At 44.7% G+C, this 16,827-nt stretch overlaps 1 protein-coding gene across 1 annotated transcript in view; it reads right to left on the bottom strand.

The window, feature by feature from the left end:
* Nucleotides 1–16,827, bottom strand: part of celf5a (cugbp, Elav-like family member 5a) — a gene marked incomplete at both ends in the record, with an annotated part of 180,002 nt that overhangs the window by 63,792 nt on the left and 99,383 nt on the right. The window contains one exon of the mRNA XM_079220516.1: nt 12,457–12,505. Coding sequence (XP_079076642.1) covers nt 12,457–12,505 — 49 coding nt within the window. The remainder of the gene's footprint in view (nt 1–12,456; nt 12,506–16,827) is intronic.

Genomic DNA, 16,827 nt, shown 5'->3' with positions numbered 1-16,827 from the left:
CACCCTCTGGATGAGGTCACTGAGGTGGATAGAGATAAAGAGATGCGTTGAAAGGCAAAGAGGAGGAGGAGGAGGAGGAGGAGGCGAAGAGCAAGATGTTGGGAGGTCCAGGTCACGTGGTGGGCCCCAGGACCTTGTAGTGGAGGTAGCTCACTTCCCCTGAGCTACATTTACCCTTTAGCTGGCAAGCAGCAGTGGACAGAGGTAGGTGGGGGTGGGCAATGAGGGAATGAGAAATAAAGCGCGACGAGTGAGCTGGAGAGAGAAATGTAGCATTGAATCCTAATGTCAGATCAGAGCGGCGGAGGAGATCTCTCCTGCCAGCAGCGTGCGAACATGCATCCGCATCAAGGGTAAAATATTGTGATCTTTGATTATTCCCTTTTTCACCTTTCATTAATGTTACCCAGACGGGAGGCGAGGCAGCTTGACATGCACACATGAGAGCTGAAAGGATTTCACAGACACACTGGTGAGATAGCGCAGGGTTTTTTGACAGAAGCCTTTGTTTCCTCCGCGCTGCCGCTGTACATTTCTGCATCTCTGCAGTTGTAGGTCACATTCATTTCATACCGAGACGGAAAAGCCGCCTGTGTGTTCTCAGCTTTTTATGTTCCGTTTGTGGGCTCATGTGATAAGAGCAGGAGCGGGCACTTTGCCCTCATCGTGTGCAATAAAGACAGAAAGGAACATTAATAAGTGGGTTACATATAAGGAGGAGCATTTCCTCACAAACACTGTAATGTGTGAGGGGGACGGCAAGGAGGGTAAGCAACCCGGAGGACTGGAAAAGGCTAATTAGGAAAATGTACATCATTTTATGTCAAAAATAAAAACAGCAATTTGCAATTTACAAAAAACAAAACAATTTGTTGTTTTAATTACATCTTTGAATAAACAAATAAGAGATTTGTAGAGTGATGATGATATAAATTATAATCAAGATTCAGGGGAAATTAAATAAATGATTATATTGCATTATCGCCCGGCCCTAGGTGGGGGTGTGTCAAAATTAGCGTGGCAGGGACTCTGCACTTTGTTTATTTTAATGGAATCAAGTGGTACAAATAAAATCCTGTTTCACTGTCGTGCCGGGATCCCATTTCTCCAGATGAATAATTCAGATTGTGCATGCTGGGAGGCCAAGAATAGATTCCTAAAATAACAGGAGGATTGGTGAGTGGAGGAGAGGAGGAGGAGGAGGGGAGGGTGGGGGGCGGGGGGACAGGGCGACAACTATCGGAAAAGGAGGCTGACAGCCAGCGAGCTGGGGACTTCGTGATCCCTCAGCATCTCAACCTCCCGTCCATCCCTGACCTGAGAAAGGTAGAATCTCTTGAAACCGTTGCTGGGTCGGCCATCATGGCGCTCACAGAGACGCCCTCCTCCTCCTGTCGTACGCCTGATTTACGCCCCGATTCAACATGTCCCTCCTGTCGGATTGGTTTTGTTAAGCTGAGCAGCTGTAGATTAGGAGACCCAATCAGATTAGGATGCCAAACCTCCTCGCAAAAAAGCACCCCTCCCTTCAAGAGTAAGATGGTCTGAGCAGTGCTTCAAGGTTTCACTTTAACATTCAGGAATCAATCCCCCGCTTCCAATCCAGCGCATTAGCTTGATGTGTGCCGGCGTTCCGGGCAGGCAGCTGTTGAGGGCTGTGCCGTTCCCTAAAGCACATTGTGCCTGCGCTGCTCCCCGATTCCCTGATAACATTAATGCCAGGCAGATGTCCCTGAACTAGTCCAGACATTTTCTTAATATTAGAGTTGTAGACTGGCCTCTTTTCCTTTTGGCCCTGCCGAATTTCTTGAAAATCTCCCGTGGCTTTTAAGAGCAACACAATATTGACCCACAATATCTTCCACATCAACAACAACCGAGCCATTCGCTTCCCTAATGGTAGGAAAATCAATAGGTAACGAATGGGCTTATTTATATTTCAAGCGATGATGTGTCTTGTTTTGGGTTTTGTGACAAGTTTATTGCTGTAGGGGGATACTGAGGAGGAGGATTTGCAATAATGAAAAGAAAAAAAAACACTGTGTCTGTGGATCCCTATCAGCTGTTGTCATTCTACAGCAAATAACATCTGTTCCAGATGGGGATCTCTTCCTTATCGAGACACTGCTCCACCTATGTCATTAGTCTACGTCCAAACGCAGTAGCTAATCTAGAATGAAAAGACAGTTCAGCCCCTCAGATCTCACCCGATGACTCCCTCCAATATCAAAGTGCTCTTTGAAGTTCGCGTTGCATAAAATTGGTTCAAGTGTCAGGTCAGAGTTCCTGCAGCCAAAAGGTACGGCAGTCATTTGAAGCCTCATTCTTCTTGAGTTATTCCCCAATGAAGCCTTGGCTTTCTTTGTATTCTTTAGCAGGAGAACCTCTTCATGTTTATTGCAAAGAGGCAATCAAGATGGCCTGCGCTTGGACCTGGCCCCGAAGAACTGAAGAGTCTGGGGATACGCTTATTAACTTCCTCGCACACAGACCCATTCGCCAATCATCCCTGACAATGCCAGTTCGCCTGATAGACTGATCGATGAGAGGGGGCCGGGGGAAAAGTCAACAGGAAAAAAAAAGAAGAAAGAGAAGGAAAAGGCAAACAAAGCACACATGAGGGGGAAGGATAAACTTGGTCCAAATATCAATGAGAGATCGAAGGGGGTCTAGTGAGAGAGAGAGAGCTATGTTTAAAGAATAAATAAAAACCTACGCTACAAGCTACTGTGAACCGTGGCGAGGGCCAGGTCAGTCAGAGCATGATCGCGTCATGGTCAGGTGGTAACGCTGCAACATTGACTCAGTCAGGAATGCACACGCGGACACACAAACCGCTCATGAATAATGTTACAACACTCCTTCTTCCTTCATGCACCGAAGCAAAGGTTACCCCAATCATCTTCTCCGCCGCCCGCAGTTTTACAGCTACAGAGTGACTGCTTCTCTCTCCATTACCTCTGCGCTCGTTCTTTGACCGGCAGATGGGCGGAAAGACGGTGGATGGCGAGCCGGCCTCTCCCGGTGCGTGTGTGCGCTCGCAGTTTGTCGTCTCAGTAGACGAGGTCGGGAGAAGGCAGGAGAGGGACGTGGCCGGGGCCTTTATTTAAAAGCCTCTTTGTGGCGCCCGCTGGACCGACGCCGGCATTCCCTAATGCTGCATCCCAGGCACGCCCTCCTGTGAGAGTCCTCGCCAAACCCTATGCCCTTTGTGTTGTCGTTGCTTTAATAACTGCCACAGTCTAAGTCGCGGACAATATAGGCCTTAAAATACATACAGATTAAATACTGCATTTTTTTGTGGCCCGTGTGAGCGCTCTGTTTAATCCACTGCTTCCATATCTCTGCTTGAATCGTTCGGTTGAAGCAGGTGTCCTTTCCAGTCCAACGGCAGCATGATGCGGTGATTTAAGTGGACTGACAGTGAGAGAGACAGAGGGCGATATGAGAGGCTAATGGAGTTAATATACTAAGATGGAGCGATAAAGGACAGAAGAGGTCAGATTGGCGGGACAAATGCAAAGAGCTAGCCGAGTTACAGGTACTGAATATGAATACAGATCTAATTTTACAGCCGATTGTTTTTCTCTAGAACTTTTTTTGATTTGTTTGTTTGTACTTTGCTGCTGCTGCTGGAACTGGTTTGTACTGGCAGAGCTTACTATAAAGGCACTCCAACATATATCATTGTCCTTATGCATGCAGCTAATGTGTAAAATTGTGAAGAAAAAAAAGTAAAAACTAGCATTTTCACTAATCTGGAGGTGACATATTCGAAATTATATAGAAATACAATGATTATATATAACATTTTCACACACTAAAGGGCTCCACACATATGGTGAGATGGCAATTACAGTGTCGACAAAAAAAATAAGAAGTGCATTGTAAATATATTTCTCTTTCACACTGATTGGAAAGGCATTTTCTGTCTGTCCATATCCCGAGGTGGAAAAAGCTTTTCTTTTCTTCTCTCCTGTCTCTTTCTTTGTCATCACTTATATGCCCTGCCATTCTTTCTCTTGTGTTCGCGCTCTCTCTCTCATTTTTCTATTTGTCACTCATGCTCCTGAGTGTTTTCGTGGACCTAGTCATGAGAGATTGTTTTCATATACTGGTCCCGAAAAAAAGAAAGAAGGGACAATCTTTTAAAAAACAAAACAACTATTCTCTTCATATTAAACAACAGGACAAATAATATAAATGTGTAAACACCGTCACACCTCATAAATATAGCAACTGGAAACATCTGTATGGCTCTTCTTAGTGTTTGTGTGGATTCAAATGGGCCAATGTTTGTGCATGAGCTACACTTGTTTTTCTCTCCTTCTTCCTTTCTCTCCATCTCATCTGTTGTTGTTTTTTTTTTGTACACACAAAACCCCCAAATAGTCTTTGGCCTCTCTCTGTGAACAAACAGGACATTTTCTTTCCACATGGAGTGCAGGGAGCAAAGGTCTCCCAAAATTAGGGCAGAGAATTCAGCGCGGAGCTGAGGCCAGGCAGCTGGAGAGAGAGGAGAGCACAATCTCAAATCTATTGTTCACCTGAAAATAGCTCAGTAACCTTTTAGTATCCGGAAAAAAATGACTCATCCCTTCCCTAACTTGCTATGCTGCAAATACAAACTTCAGAAACCTAGACCTAAAATGACACAGACATCATGTCTAGCTCACACTAAAGGTCTTTACATATCTTTTTTTAATTATTTTTTTATGCAATTAATTCACACAGAATGTGACTTTTACGTGGCGAAAAAGCAATGTTCTTTTTGTTTGGAATAAGGGGGATTTTTCTGAGCTTTCACACCTCGAATAAAGGCATCAACCAAAGACGGGTTCAGCTGAGTCTACATTTATGGAACGACAACACATCCATTCCTTTCCGTTCTTACCTTTTACAACAAAAGCCCTAGACCAATAATATCCGCAGGCGAGTTACACCTTTTGTTACACCCTCGGGTGCGTGAAGGCCTTTACTCAACCAAAAGTGGAGAGTGGAGCTCGTACCTCTGATGAACGAGTGTTATATTTATACGCGTATGTGCATGTGTCTCCAGTCTGCTTTAATCTCTACCCATCTGCTGGTGGACCTCCTCTCCCTGTTCTGAGGCCTGCCGTGCCCCATCCGATCTGCCGAGCCTGACCTCACCGTGTGTGTCTGTGTGTGTGTGTGTGTGTGTGTGTGTGTGTGTGTGTGTGTGGGGGCTGCTTGATGAGCCTGGTTCCTTATGAAGTGGTGTCATTAAAGCGGAGAGAAGGAGCAAACGGGTGATTGCAGTGATTTGGCAGAGGTTGCACAGACTCTGTCCTCCAATCAGAGCCCTCGCTTGGTCTCCTCCAGCTCCACTGCAATCACAGAGCACCAAGTCCACAGAGGACACAGACACAGACACACACACACACACACACACACACACACAAATACATACACTAGTTTATGAGCCTTTCACTGCTTATACTGTGGGTATATACACCAGCAGAACATGTCACCGTCAACTAGTGGGGTTAAACTAATATTAACTGCACACATCTTTTGGATTATGTTCATAATTAATCACATGGATTTCTGTGGCCACACTTGTTTAATTCAGAAATGAAAATCTGCAGGAATCCTACTTTTAAAGTTAAATTGAGACAGTTAGGGATTAAGGAAACATACTTAACAGTAGAATAAGCAGGCCGCTACAGAAGCTGCCTGTCTCCTAATGTACTGCATACAGGTTGTTTTATGTTAATATAAATCACATGGCCAACAAAATTAAAAAAGTCAAAAGTCAAAATAAGGCACGCCTTAAAAAGGTCAGCTTCCTAACTCATCTCCATGTCAGTGTACTGTATACGCTCTAAGCAAGCAGCCTCTTTGCTATTCTGGCATCCACTGTGAATAGAAGCTTCTGTGAAGTGTGGAACAGCGCAGGGAGATGATGTCGTGCATCTTCACAGCCCCAACAGGCAGCTGCCGCTAAAAAAGATCAGTAAAATGTGACTGATGCCATGATAAACTAGCGTGTCATTCATTTGTTTCATTCATTTCAACATGATTACTTTGATGTTGCATGTTGATGTTGCGTGTTGCATCATTTATTAAAAGCACAATGCTCATTATGGCCCATATTGTTGTATCTAAAGAACCATTGTTAACCGGTATCTAAAGTTAGGTGGTGGCCAAAGGACGAAAGGCAACCATTTAGCCTGTATCAGCACCATAATGATAGATTCTTTTGAAGTTGCATCGATATCCGGTTCATCTTTGTGTTGCATTATGGCTCAACGGACGACAACTCAAACATCAAAGCAGTGCATCTGTGTGGAGCAGAACAGAAGACCTCTTAGTGTCACAGCGGCGTCGACAACTACTGTACATCATCTACATGTTGTTATGCCTTCAAAGGGTTCAGAGGAAAAAAGAAGAAGGGGGGGGGGCAAAGGGAGAACGAGACGAGAGGGAGAATGAATTACAAAGTGCAGAGAATTGAGCCGTAAATTGATCCGCAGTCTGTCCGTCCCCAAAGACGTTGAGATGGCGTAATGAGAACGGCAGACCAGATGCATACGGGGGCCGTCGCTTTCCCATCTCCATTCCTCTCTGAGAGAAGACAAGTTTGTTTCTCAAGGTGATTGTTGCGGTGATAAGGGAGAGGCTGTTATTAAGGGTGACAGCGGAGGGGCTGAGAGGCAGTGGCTGACTGGATAACCTTGTCCCCATCCCCGCCTCGCTTCCTTCTGCATGAGCATCTCCACCGCTGGCCTGCCCTGCCTGCTTGCTCGTCTGAACACAATCTGCTGGCTGGAATTACCTCCCGGGCCCCGGAAAAACTAAACATGATTTCTGACCTTTCCTTTCTGTGTTCAACAGTAACCTTTGCTGATCCGCCCACGCTGCGAGACCATCGCGGCGAACGAGAGGATGGAGTGGACGGCATGTGTGCGGTTTTTCAGAAAAAGGCGAGTGAGGATCAATGTGTTTTTAGCTGAATTTATGTGTGTGTGCATATTTATAAAAGGCGAGTGCTGGGGATGGATGCAATAACGTCGACAAAAATTTCATGCAATCAAATACAGCAGCCCTGAAATAGATGACGCCTCTGTGAAGCTCACAATGTCCACATTCTGCAATATTATAAGGCGTTTCCGTTATTTTGTCTATCTGCTGTAAGTAGCTGCTGCTTCCATCTGTGCATGTGCTGACTGAGTGTAGCACAGAAGTTGCAGTAATAGTGTATTTTCTATGAGACACTGTGTTTGCAGAAATACTGCATCTTTCAACTCGCTAAACTCATGACATCATCAGTCTGCTTCCTCTTGTTGTTCTATGCCGTGTCAGCAACTTTGGCATTGGTATTATCATTAGAAGTTTCTTAGATAAGGCTAATTGATCTCCACCTACCGAGTGTATTTAGCGGATTGTTGTGATCTGCTCCTTCCACTGACTCTGCATAACTCCTCCAGCCTCAGCACAATCTGACCCCCAGGAGCAAAGCGCATCCCTGTAGAAATGATTTCATCATCTCTTTCTCTCACTCCGTTTGTCTGTTGTTCTCCCCGCCTTCCCTCCCTCCCCTTGTCTGTCTTCCGCAACCCCCCCTCCTTCCCTTTCAAAAACGAAACCAGTTTGTGCTGATGCGAGGGCAAATTTACGAGCTTACAGGCAAAATGACCTGAACATCCCAGGCCAGCGCGGTGGAGTTAGCCGACTGAACTCCGGGCTAGCCGAGGCCTGTGTGTTAGTGTTGTTTGTGTAAGAGCACCGGAGGGGATTTGGACAAGCAGTGTGAGCTCTGAATGTGTGAACCCACAGCTGGCCTTAGCATTGGATTAGCTCCCCCTGATCCCCACAACCTCAGAACATGCTCCCTACTATTTCAAGATCTCTCCATTTATGCCCAGCCAAGCACATTGTGACCAGTAATCTTTAGTTTTCTTCCCTCCAAAGGGAGAAGATATAGTGTTCAGCTTTCTGCTCTGCCCCGCCCTCTCGCCGGTTTATCCTCACTTCCCCCTGTTTATTTAGCACTCGTTCCCTCTCTCTTACCCAGTTTAAGTCACTCAGTGCAAATTCCCTTTTTTTCGCCATCTGTCTTTCCAGGCCTCTCCTTCTAACTAACCCTCTCTCCTTCGTTCCTCCTCTCTTTTCTAAAGGGGATCAGTGGAGCTTAGAGGCCTTCCTGCTTGGTTCATTACTGAGCTGCTCTGACATGGGGAGCTCGTCTCTCTGGTAAGGAAAGGAGAACGCCACTGATGTTTAATACATGGACCACTCTGTTGTCTTTCACGCCAGATAAATTCATCATCAAAAACTGAGGGCAGAACAGCAGCAGAGCATGTAAACCTGCTCTCTCAATCTAGATTCCCAATCTTCCATTCTTTCTTTTTCCTTTCTTTTTTGTCCTCACTCTCCATTTAACTTATTGCCTCTCGCTCCAGCTCTCTCTCTCTCTCTCTCTCTCTCTCTCTCTCTTTGTTCCGTCACATCTCAGTGAACTGGAGCAAACCTTTTCATTGTCCTTCAGTCGGAGTAAACACACAAACACAAAGCAGCACCGCTGCTCGGCCCACAACGTGAAGCACAGCTCTTAAAAGGAAAATTGACCTATTCCATTTGGCGTATTCGTGCATTGTGGATGTGTGTTAAATATGCAACATATACTGGACATGCCTCTATTATCATGTACATCCAACTTTCCACTGCGTGCATTTGTGTGTCTGCATAAAAGAGAGAGAGAGAGAGTGTGTGTCAGAGCCGTATGGGTATGAACGTGTTTGCCTGTTTCCTCTCTGTGTGGGTGTGTGCGTGGGCGGCAGGCCCGCCTTGATAACGCCAGAGCCTGTTTCTAATCCAGGCCTCCTCAGTGGGCTGCAGATGAAGTTGTGCCAAGCGGGCCTGCTGCAACACTAACAGATCCCCAGCTGACAGCTAGCCTGCTCCTCTCTCTGCTTTCTGGACAGTCTCTTGAGCTCAAAACTTTAACAATGGGTTAAGCTGCAAAAATGTGAAGACCAACGAAGGAACAGCACGTGCAGGAAAGAAGCAAAAAAAACTATTTCGCCTGAGAGCATGACGGCTCTTTTAAGATTATCGGGAGAGGGGGAGAGAAATAAAATCAAGCAAAATGACAGCTTGCGAAAAAGGAAACAAGAAGGGGCAGGAAAGTAATGGTGGAATGCCAAGGGGGTGCCGTTGGTAAAAGGTTTAGGATGAAATCAAAGTGGTTAAAGCTGATTTATCCCGTGTAAGGACACCAGGCCCTCTAAGGAGGCACTCAACGGCCCTTCAAAAGTGAAATATCAGCAGCAGTCAGTGCCAGTCATCAGTGCCATGTGTGAAGGAAAATCAATCTATTTCATATCAGAGACCTGTGAGGAGAAAACGAGAGAGACAGGCCCCTGCTCCTCCTCGCTGAGCCTCTTTAATGCCCCCCATCCTGACCCCCCCCCCAACAGGGTAACATCCCAGAATGGTCTGCGTCATCGGTGACGGAGACATTCACGGGTGTGAATCGTGGCTCAATGTGTAACTGCTGCTGTTCTGCTAGATTAGGTAGGTGATTGGCCATTAATATTCATTTCACAGTGTGTCTTTGTTAGGCGGCAGCAGGGGCTGACAGAGTGTTCGGATGGATTTACTCTACCGTATATTCCCCTTTAATTTCTATAGGCAAAGTGGTTTACTCATATGGCCTTAGTGAAGCTCTCGAGGGCCCGATGTATTTTTTACAGGTTCCTTCTATCTGATAAGGTCAAGGCTATGAACGTGTCCACCAGGAAACTGCTCAGTGTTGATCAGGGACAGGCTCCGAGTCAGTTTCCTGTCCGATGTCTATAGGAGGGCAGCGGCGATGATTTTGACAAGAATTTTAAATGTAGTTGGAGGTTTTAAAGTCACAATTTAGTCTTTTTGTTTTGTGTTAGTCCAGATTTACTCCGTGGAACTTCCGTCAAATGTGTTAGTCATCATTTTCTCATAGTTTCATCACTAGTAAGAATATCACTGCTGTTAAGAAGCAGTTTAAATGCGCACTAAACCAGTAACCAGGGAGCGTACACTGTGCTGGCCTCGGCCCGTCTGGTCTCAATGACAGCGGAGGGTTGCTCCTGGAGGAGGGCAGGTCCAGCAGGCATAAAACCACGGTTACAGGTCTTTCCCTAATGGACGAGCAACCTAGCGAGGTGATCTGAGCAGTCCTCCTCATAATGAAATTAAGGGACTAATTAGTATGACTGTGGCTGGAGTGTGACTGTGTGCACCGAGGAATATATGGCCCCTATCCGACTAGCCACGTGGCCCCTGAGAGAGCAGGCCAGACTGGGCCCGTCCCTGGTGAGCATCCCTTCACTGCACTGAGAGGCTAATTAATAGCTTTTGCATCTGCTCTTCCAGCTCCTGTACACTATGCTGAGTTATAGTCCTGAAGTTATTGATCTTGGTTCTGGCAACAAATCCAAATTACAAAAAACTGTAACGTGGCAATATAATTACAGGACCCTGAAATTTCAGACGGCTCAATGAAATTCTCTTTAATCTCTTACAGCAAATAAGAAGCTACGGCTTGTAAAAGTAGGCCACGGAGGCGCATCGGCTAACGGTAGCAGAAGCAGCTAATGACGGAAGCAGATGTGGAGAAAACCAAGATTATCTTTGCTAAGTATAATCACAGGGAGAATTCAAGCCAGCAAATTAGAAGCAGGATGAGAAGAATACAAGATTGAAATGAACATCGGATCCCTTTCCTTCGCAACATTCCCCGACTCCCCCCCTTTCGCCTCTACCTCCTAACACGTTAAAGTCGCGCCAGTGTTTGATTGCCCCTGCGGCGCCACTTTGACCTGTTCATTTAAGATGATGTGCAACTCTCAGGTCTGTTCCAGTACTCATTTGTTCCTCAGTGGGGTCCCAACGGCTGGCTAGCGAGAGCGCCCCATACTGACCAAAGTGCCCTGGGAGCTTTAAACCCAGCCACTCACAACCAAGTAAAGAGACAGCTGAGTGTCATTGTTAATGTGGACACACAGCTCCACAATGGCAAAATCAATGGAGCTATAGGGGACATCAATCTCAACAGCACAAGACCCTTTTGCTTGTCTCACCACTCCTCTAAAGCTCTGAATGAATGGTCGAGAGAAGGAGGCAAGGCGAGGGGGGAGAAAGGGAGAAGGAAAGAAAGAAAGAGAACATGGAGGACTGACAGTGATCTTTATTGGCCTTTCCTCCATCCATCTCAAGGGGTTATGCTGTCCTTTGAAGATTGTGTGCATTTGACAGGCAGCCAAGTGGCCAGCCATCCTAATTCACCCAAAAAACAGGCAGAGGTTTTTAGGTGAAGCCTCAGAAGTGCAGCACGGCAGCTGTATGCAGTTGGCATCACGCTTGCATTTTCTCTCGCTGCCTGTTTCTTTTTTTTCACTTTCAAATCTCTCTCTCCTTCCCTAAAGGAGGAGAAAAACCAAAAAACAGCGCTCCTCCTTTCAACAACAAAAAAAAGGCACTTGCTTCATTGCGGGGTGACACATGAGATGCACACACCCACAAAAAAAAAAACACAAAAAAACAGCAAGCTTCATTGTCTCTGATACCGACTTAAAGGATGCCTCCTCATCCCATTAACATATATGCAGATAGGCAGTGAGTAAATGAAAGCCTCCCAAAAAACGGGAGAGATCAAAGACGACAGAATTAAGGCCAAGTAATGAGGATCTTGGCAAGAACCCTGCAAATTCATTGATTGTTTGGCAAGCTGTATGTGCTCCTGCTCCATTTTACCCTCCCTCTATGCCATTTACTCTCGTGTTTCAAACGCACGCAGGCCGAGCGGCGAGGGTTTTAACGGGGCCTTTGCGTGGCTCTGGTTCCAGTAGTGGGCTTAATCGCGATCTAATTTACAGTGCAACGATAATGTACTTGGCATAGGGAACAAGAGAAGAGAGATGGGCAGCCCATCACAGCCGTACATACTTTCAATAACACAGACTCTTAAATCAATTACATCTCGTACAAGGGCAAAGGCAGGGTGAGGCTATGTGAGGCTTAATCCACAAACCCAAAGGATTTAAAACCAGAAACAAACCAAAAGACACAATAGAGCATGTATGAAGTGAGATTACATTTCTAGTAAAAATGTGTTACAAGCTGAGGGGCCGACAATCAAACCAAGATGACATCAAATCGCTGCGTTTGATGTCACGTAATGTGTTTTATATACATTCAGGCACTTTGCTTTCAGCTATTTGGTACTTTGTTTGAAATGATCACGTTGCTACTATTATGTATGCAAGTGCAGCAACATGAGAATAAAAGGAATTGGAATGAGTTTCTTTTTTTTTTTTTGTTGGCTGAAGAAATATTACATTGAGAGCAGTGGAACAGATGAGATCAGAGGGAAGGAATGAAAAGAATTAGCCCAGATGAGGAAGATGAAAAGGTGACATGAATAAATAATGGAGAAAAGAAGACAACTACCTCCACGGCTCTCGCTGTCAGCCGGTTTCACCTGGATGGGGCGAGTCATCTGGAGGAGGGAGAGAAGAAAGAGCAACAGAGAGGTTAGCGCTGGCGACTCAGGGCTGTCGTTGCTACAACAAGAGGCCACAAACCAGAGGTGTCAAGGCCCTCTCACCCATACTAATGGCTGTGCTGCGCGACTGATCAAAGTGCCTTGGCTGGGGAGGAAACCAGAGCACCAACATGCAGCTAACTTGACTTGACACTGTAGTGTTTCTACTGCCGGTTATTCAGTGTAAACAAAACAACTCTCGTCCACACATGAAACAGGAAATGTGCGTCTTTGTGTGTGTGTGTCTATCTGTACATCCATTCGAGGTTGCGGTGCGCAGAGAAGTTGCAAGGCTGCAGATGTGTGTCTAAGTGATAGAGGCTGAGGCAGTCCCACTAAAAGTGGATCCAGCCAGCAGGAGGAAAGAGATCAATGCGGGCCTATTGATCCAGGCCCTTGGGCTGTGGAGAGTGTCTGGCTGGTGAGGATTCTCTGGTTAGGAGGCTCACTCTAATCCACTGGACCCTGATAAGAATGGCATTGCCTGGATTAGATGCCTCTGTCATCACAGTCTTTGTGTCACGCTCTCCTCCTTCCCCAATTTGACTTCCTTCTTTTTTTCATTATTGTTGTTCGAGCTGAACAATTTCACCAGACAGTGCAAATTTGGAAGATCGAGCTCTGATTTGCAATATGTTTGTTAGTGGTTGTTTTAGTTTTTTTAACTCATCGTCACATGTTAGAACACATACTGTGCACACACACACACCCACACATGCATATTATATGTATATATGTACTGTGGAAGAGCGTAAAGCTTGCAATATAATTTATGTGCATTGATCTGAAGCCAGTGCCCCTCTTTTCATGATTCAGCCCAAAACAAATGGATTGAACAATAAAAAACACACACATTTTAATAAAATTGGGGCCAAAAGTGGCACCAATTTATAACAAGATTACTGGAACATAAAAGCAACCTCTCCCCACACTCAGCCGTTCACAGCAAACCATTTGTAGCTCCTATTTAAGCATCTTTTTACTACTGGAAACTATTTCCCATTACCGGGCATCCCAGTCACATCACTGAAACCACCCAGCGCTGATATTTTTATACGTACATGTGTATATATTTCGTCCCATCGCACTGTCATGTATCTCTTTTTCTGTTCGATACCAGAGCGGGGCTGAAAAGGTTAGATTTAAAGACAGGGCAGTCCAATAAAAGCATGACATGTTCAAGGAGAAACACCATAATGGGATTTTAAAATGTCTTAATAACATGCTGATATATGGGGGAGAGGCCCAGGCCTGATTCATTAAGTGCTAAACGTATCCAATTTCACCTTGAGGAACTGAGCAACCTTCCCTCGCCGAAATGATTCCATAAATTTACCCATCTTAAATGATATCTAGCACCGGCTAAGTCTTTGTAGGAACAACAGGGAGGATGCTCTATGCTTGTGAAGGTTGAGGTTTTAGCGCCTTGTTTCTTGGCTCGCTCCCCCATCCTCCTCCCTCCCCGCCTTTACGAGTGCTTTCTTCCCCTTGTACAACACAAGCAAAGTAACCCTACGGTATGCTAATGCCGAGCCACAGGGCGCACGGCTCCACAGCATGTACGGGTAGATTACAGAATCAACCGCGACTCTATCGCACACGCGTTCAAAGCAACCTCTGAGACAGGAATACCTCCGAAAAGGAGGGGGGGGGGGGGAAACATCCGCAAGACAAATTCGCGGATAACTTTTACAACATGGGGGAATCTTTGAATTTGCCTTTGACATGTCAAACGGACAAAAGAGGCTGCCAGTTGATTTTTTTTTTTTGTTCAAACGCACATTGGAGGAGGCCAAATCCGCGGCTGTTGCTCCTCTACCGCGTTGTGATCTCAGCCGTCTCCACGGGGGAGCCTGTGTGTGGGAAGCAGTCTCTACACAGCTAGTTACTGTTCGGCTTCCAACACGACCAGCTTAATGGTCTATTTATTTGCCCGAGAGCAATGCATTATGGTCCTGAACAGTCACTACTGATGCCTCTCAGTTTGCTTCATTCCCCTTCAACACAAAAAAATATGTAATTCCAGCAGAAATTAAGAGCACGTTGCAAAGCGCACATTGTTCTACATGCACACTCACACATTGCGACTTGGTAGCTTTAAATAAAGTGCAGCAAGGAGACCGTTCATTAAGTCCAGATACTGTGGGGCGTGTTTTCACTCCCGACGTTCGTGGGCTGGAGCTCGTTGCATCTCGACACACCCAGATTGAACAGAGCGACGCGGTCACTGCTGCTCCCTTTACAAATAGCAACAGGTTTTAATTGTGAATGCTCAATCCTTCGTTCAGTGAGTTAAGGGAGTGGTTAGGTGAAGGGAGGGAGGGAGTAAATAAAAAAAAGAAGCAGAAGAAGAGAAGGGGAGAGATTGAGGGAAAAGACAACAAGAGATGGAGAGACAGGAACGAGAGATACAGTACATAAAGAGAGAGAGAGAGAGAGAGAGAGAGAGAGAGAGAGAGAGAAAGCTGCCTGCAACTCTTAGATAAGATTGCTTCGCTGTTGAGTGACATTTCTACTTCTCTGACTTCAACACACACACACACACCCACACACACACTACACAAACAACCACTTGTTTCCCTACAGACATCCCCTGCTAAAAATGCTCTGTTTCAAGTATAAATTAACCAAATGGCCAAATGATGAAAATGCCTCTTAAACATCAACTGACATTAAGGGAGACATTAATCTGTTTCTTGTTTCATGTTTATATACTCAAGGTTGTGTAGCTGTATCAAGTACCTTGATTTATTCAACATGATTTAGCAAACCAGGCATGGCATTCATTTGGTTAAAATAATGCTAAATTAATTTCTTATTTATATATGTATTTATACATAAATATAATAATACAATATACATGCTAGGGAGGTTTTCAATCCAGATATTAAATTCAGTAATATGGATGGCTCCGTGTCATAATTAAACTTCACCTTAATTCTGAGTCCCAGAGACCCCAAAGATGCTAAGGGGCTAACAGCCTTCTGTACCTCTTGTTCCCTGTGTTAAAATAGTCGTTTGAACCCCAAATGAGTTATAATACTTGTGTTATTTTATATGATTTTTTTTCAGAATTTTCTTGGGAATAAAATGTATATTTAAAAAAAACAAAAAAACTTTTAAATCATATTTTGATCATAACTATGAACACCCAGCATGATGTAAGCCAGATTCACCCAAAATTAGCTCTTCCTCGAGCGGACCCCGAGTTTTTCAAACTGTATGGTTCAGGGCCTTAACAACAACCCACATACTGATAAGGCACCTTTTTGGAAAGATTAGGACCTAACGAATAACAATCTGCACCACAAAAAAACACAATAAAACAAAGCATTGGCATGTTAGGAAGGAGTTTCAGTCAAAAAACTGTGTCATTTGGTTCAAAAATGGAAAAATTACTTATTTTATGGCAAAACATTGGCCGGTTTGGGCATGCTGGGTACCGATTTTATGAATGTGGGTGGACCAGGAAGGCTTCAGGACTCAGAAATGTGCGCCGGAAAAAGAAAAAGAAAGCTCCGGACGGGTTGTGACTTTACAGGTATTGATAGGGGGTTATGAATGAGTTGCATTGCTTTGTTAGACTCCCACAAGCCCGTACGGTTACGGAGATGTGTCTGTTAGTGAAATCCGACTTTGTAAGGGATACTTATTAAGGATTTTGTGAAACGTTACGATCGTCGTGGCAAGTTACACCGTTTACGTAAATATTTAAACTTAACGGTTACTTTAATTTTTCTTCTCACAAGGGTTGCGGTATTGTAGCAATTTAAATGAAGTTAAACAACCATGTGGTTGCGGAGATAATTAATTTTACGATTTTAAAAATGCGATTTTTTATTTTTAGCGAAAAATAGGGCTCGGCCTTAAAAAGGTTAATGTTGATAAAAGAACATTTTGAATAGGATGCCAACCTTTGCTGCAATATTGTTAACATAATTGTTAAGAAAATTCTACATGATAATATATTGTTGAATGTGTTTTGTGTGTCTTCCATTTATCTAACTATTTCAGCAATGAAAAAAACAACTATTGTGCAAAATAATGAGGTAAGCGAAAGGGAAACAAAGTCTGTGTTGGATTCTGTTTGGAGGGAGGCTTCAAAATAGTGTATTTATGTTGAAGAAACAACAAACAATGGTGTTGGGGAGGGCACATTTCAGAGGATATTAGGGACATTATTTACGTAGACAGCGCTTTGCATTAGTTCTTCTGTATCTCAAAGGCCAAGTTAAAGTGAATGTGAGCTGAATGTGTTTTTTCTCATCTGAATAAAC

Source organism: Taurulus bubalis (assembly GCF_910589615.1).
Source record: "Taurulus bubalis genome assembly, chromosome: 7".
NCBI lineage: Eukaryota > Metazoa > Chordata > Actinopteri > Perciformes > Cottidae > Taurulus > Taurulus bubalis.
This window is presented reverse-complemented; position numbering and strand designations above follow the sequence as displayed.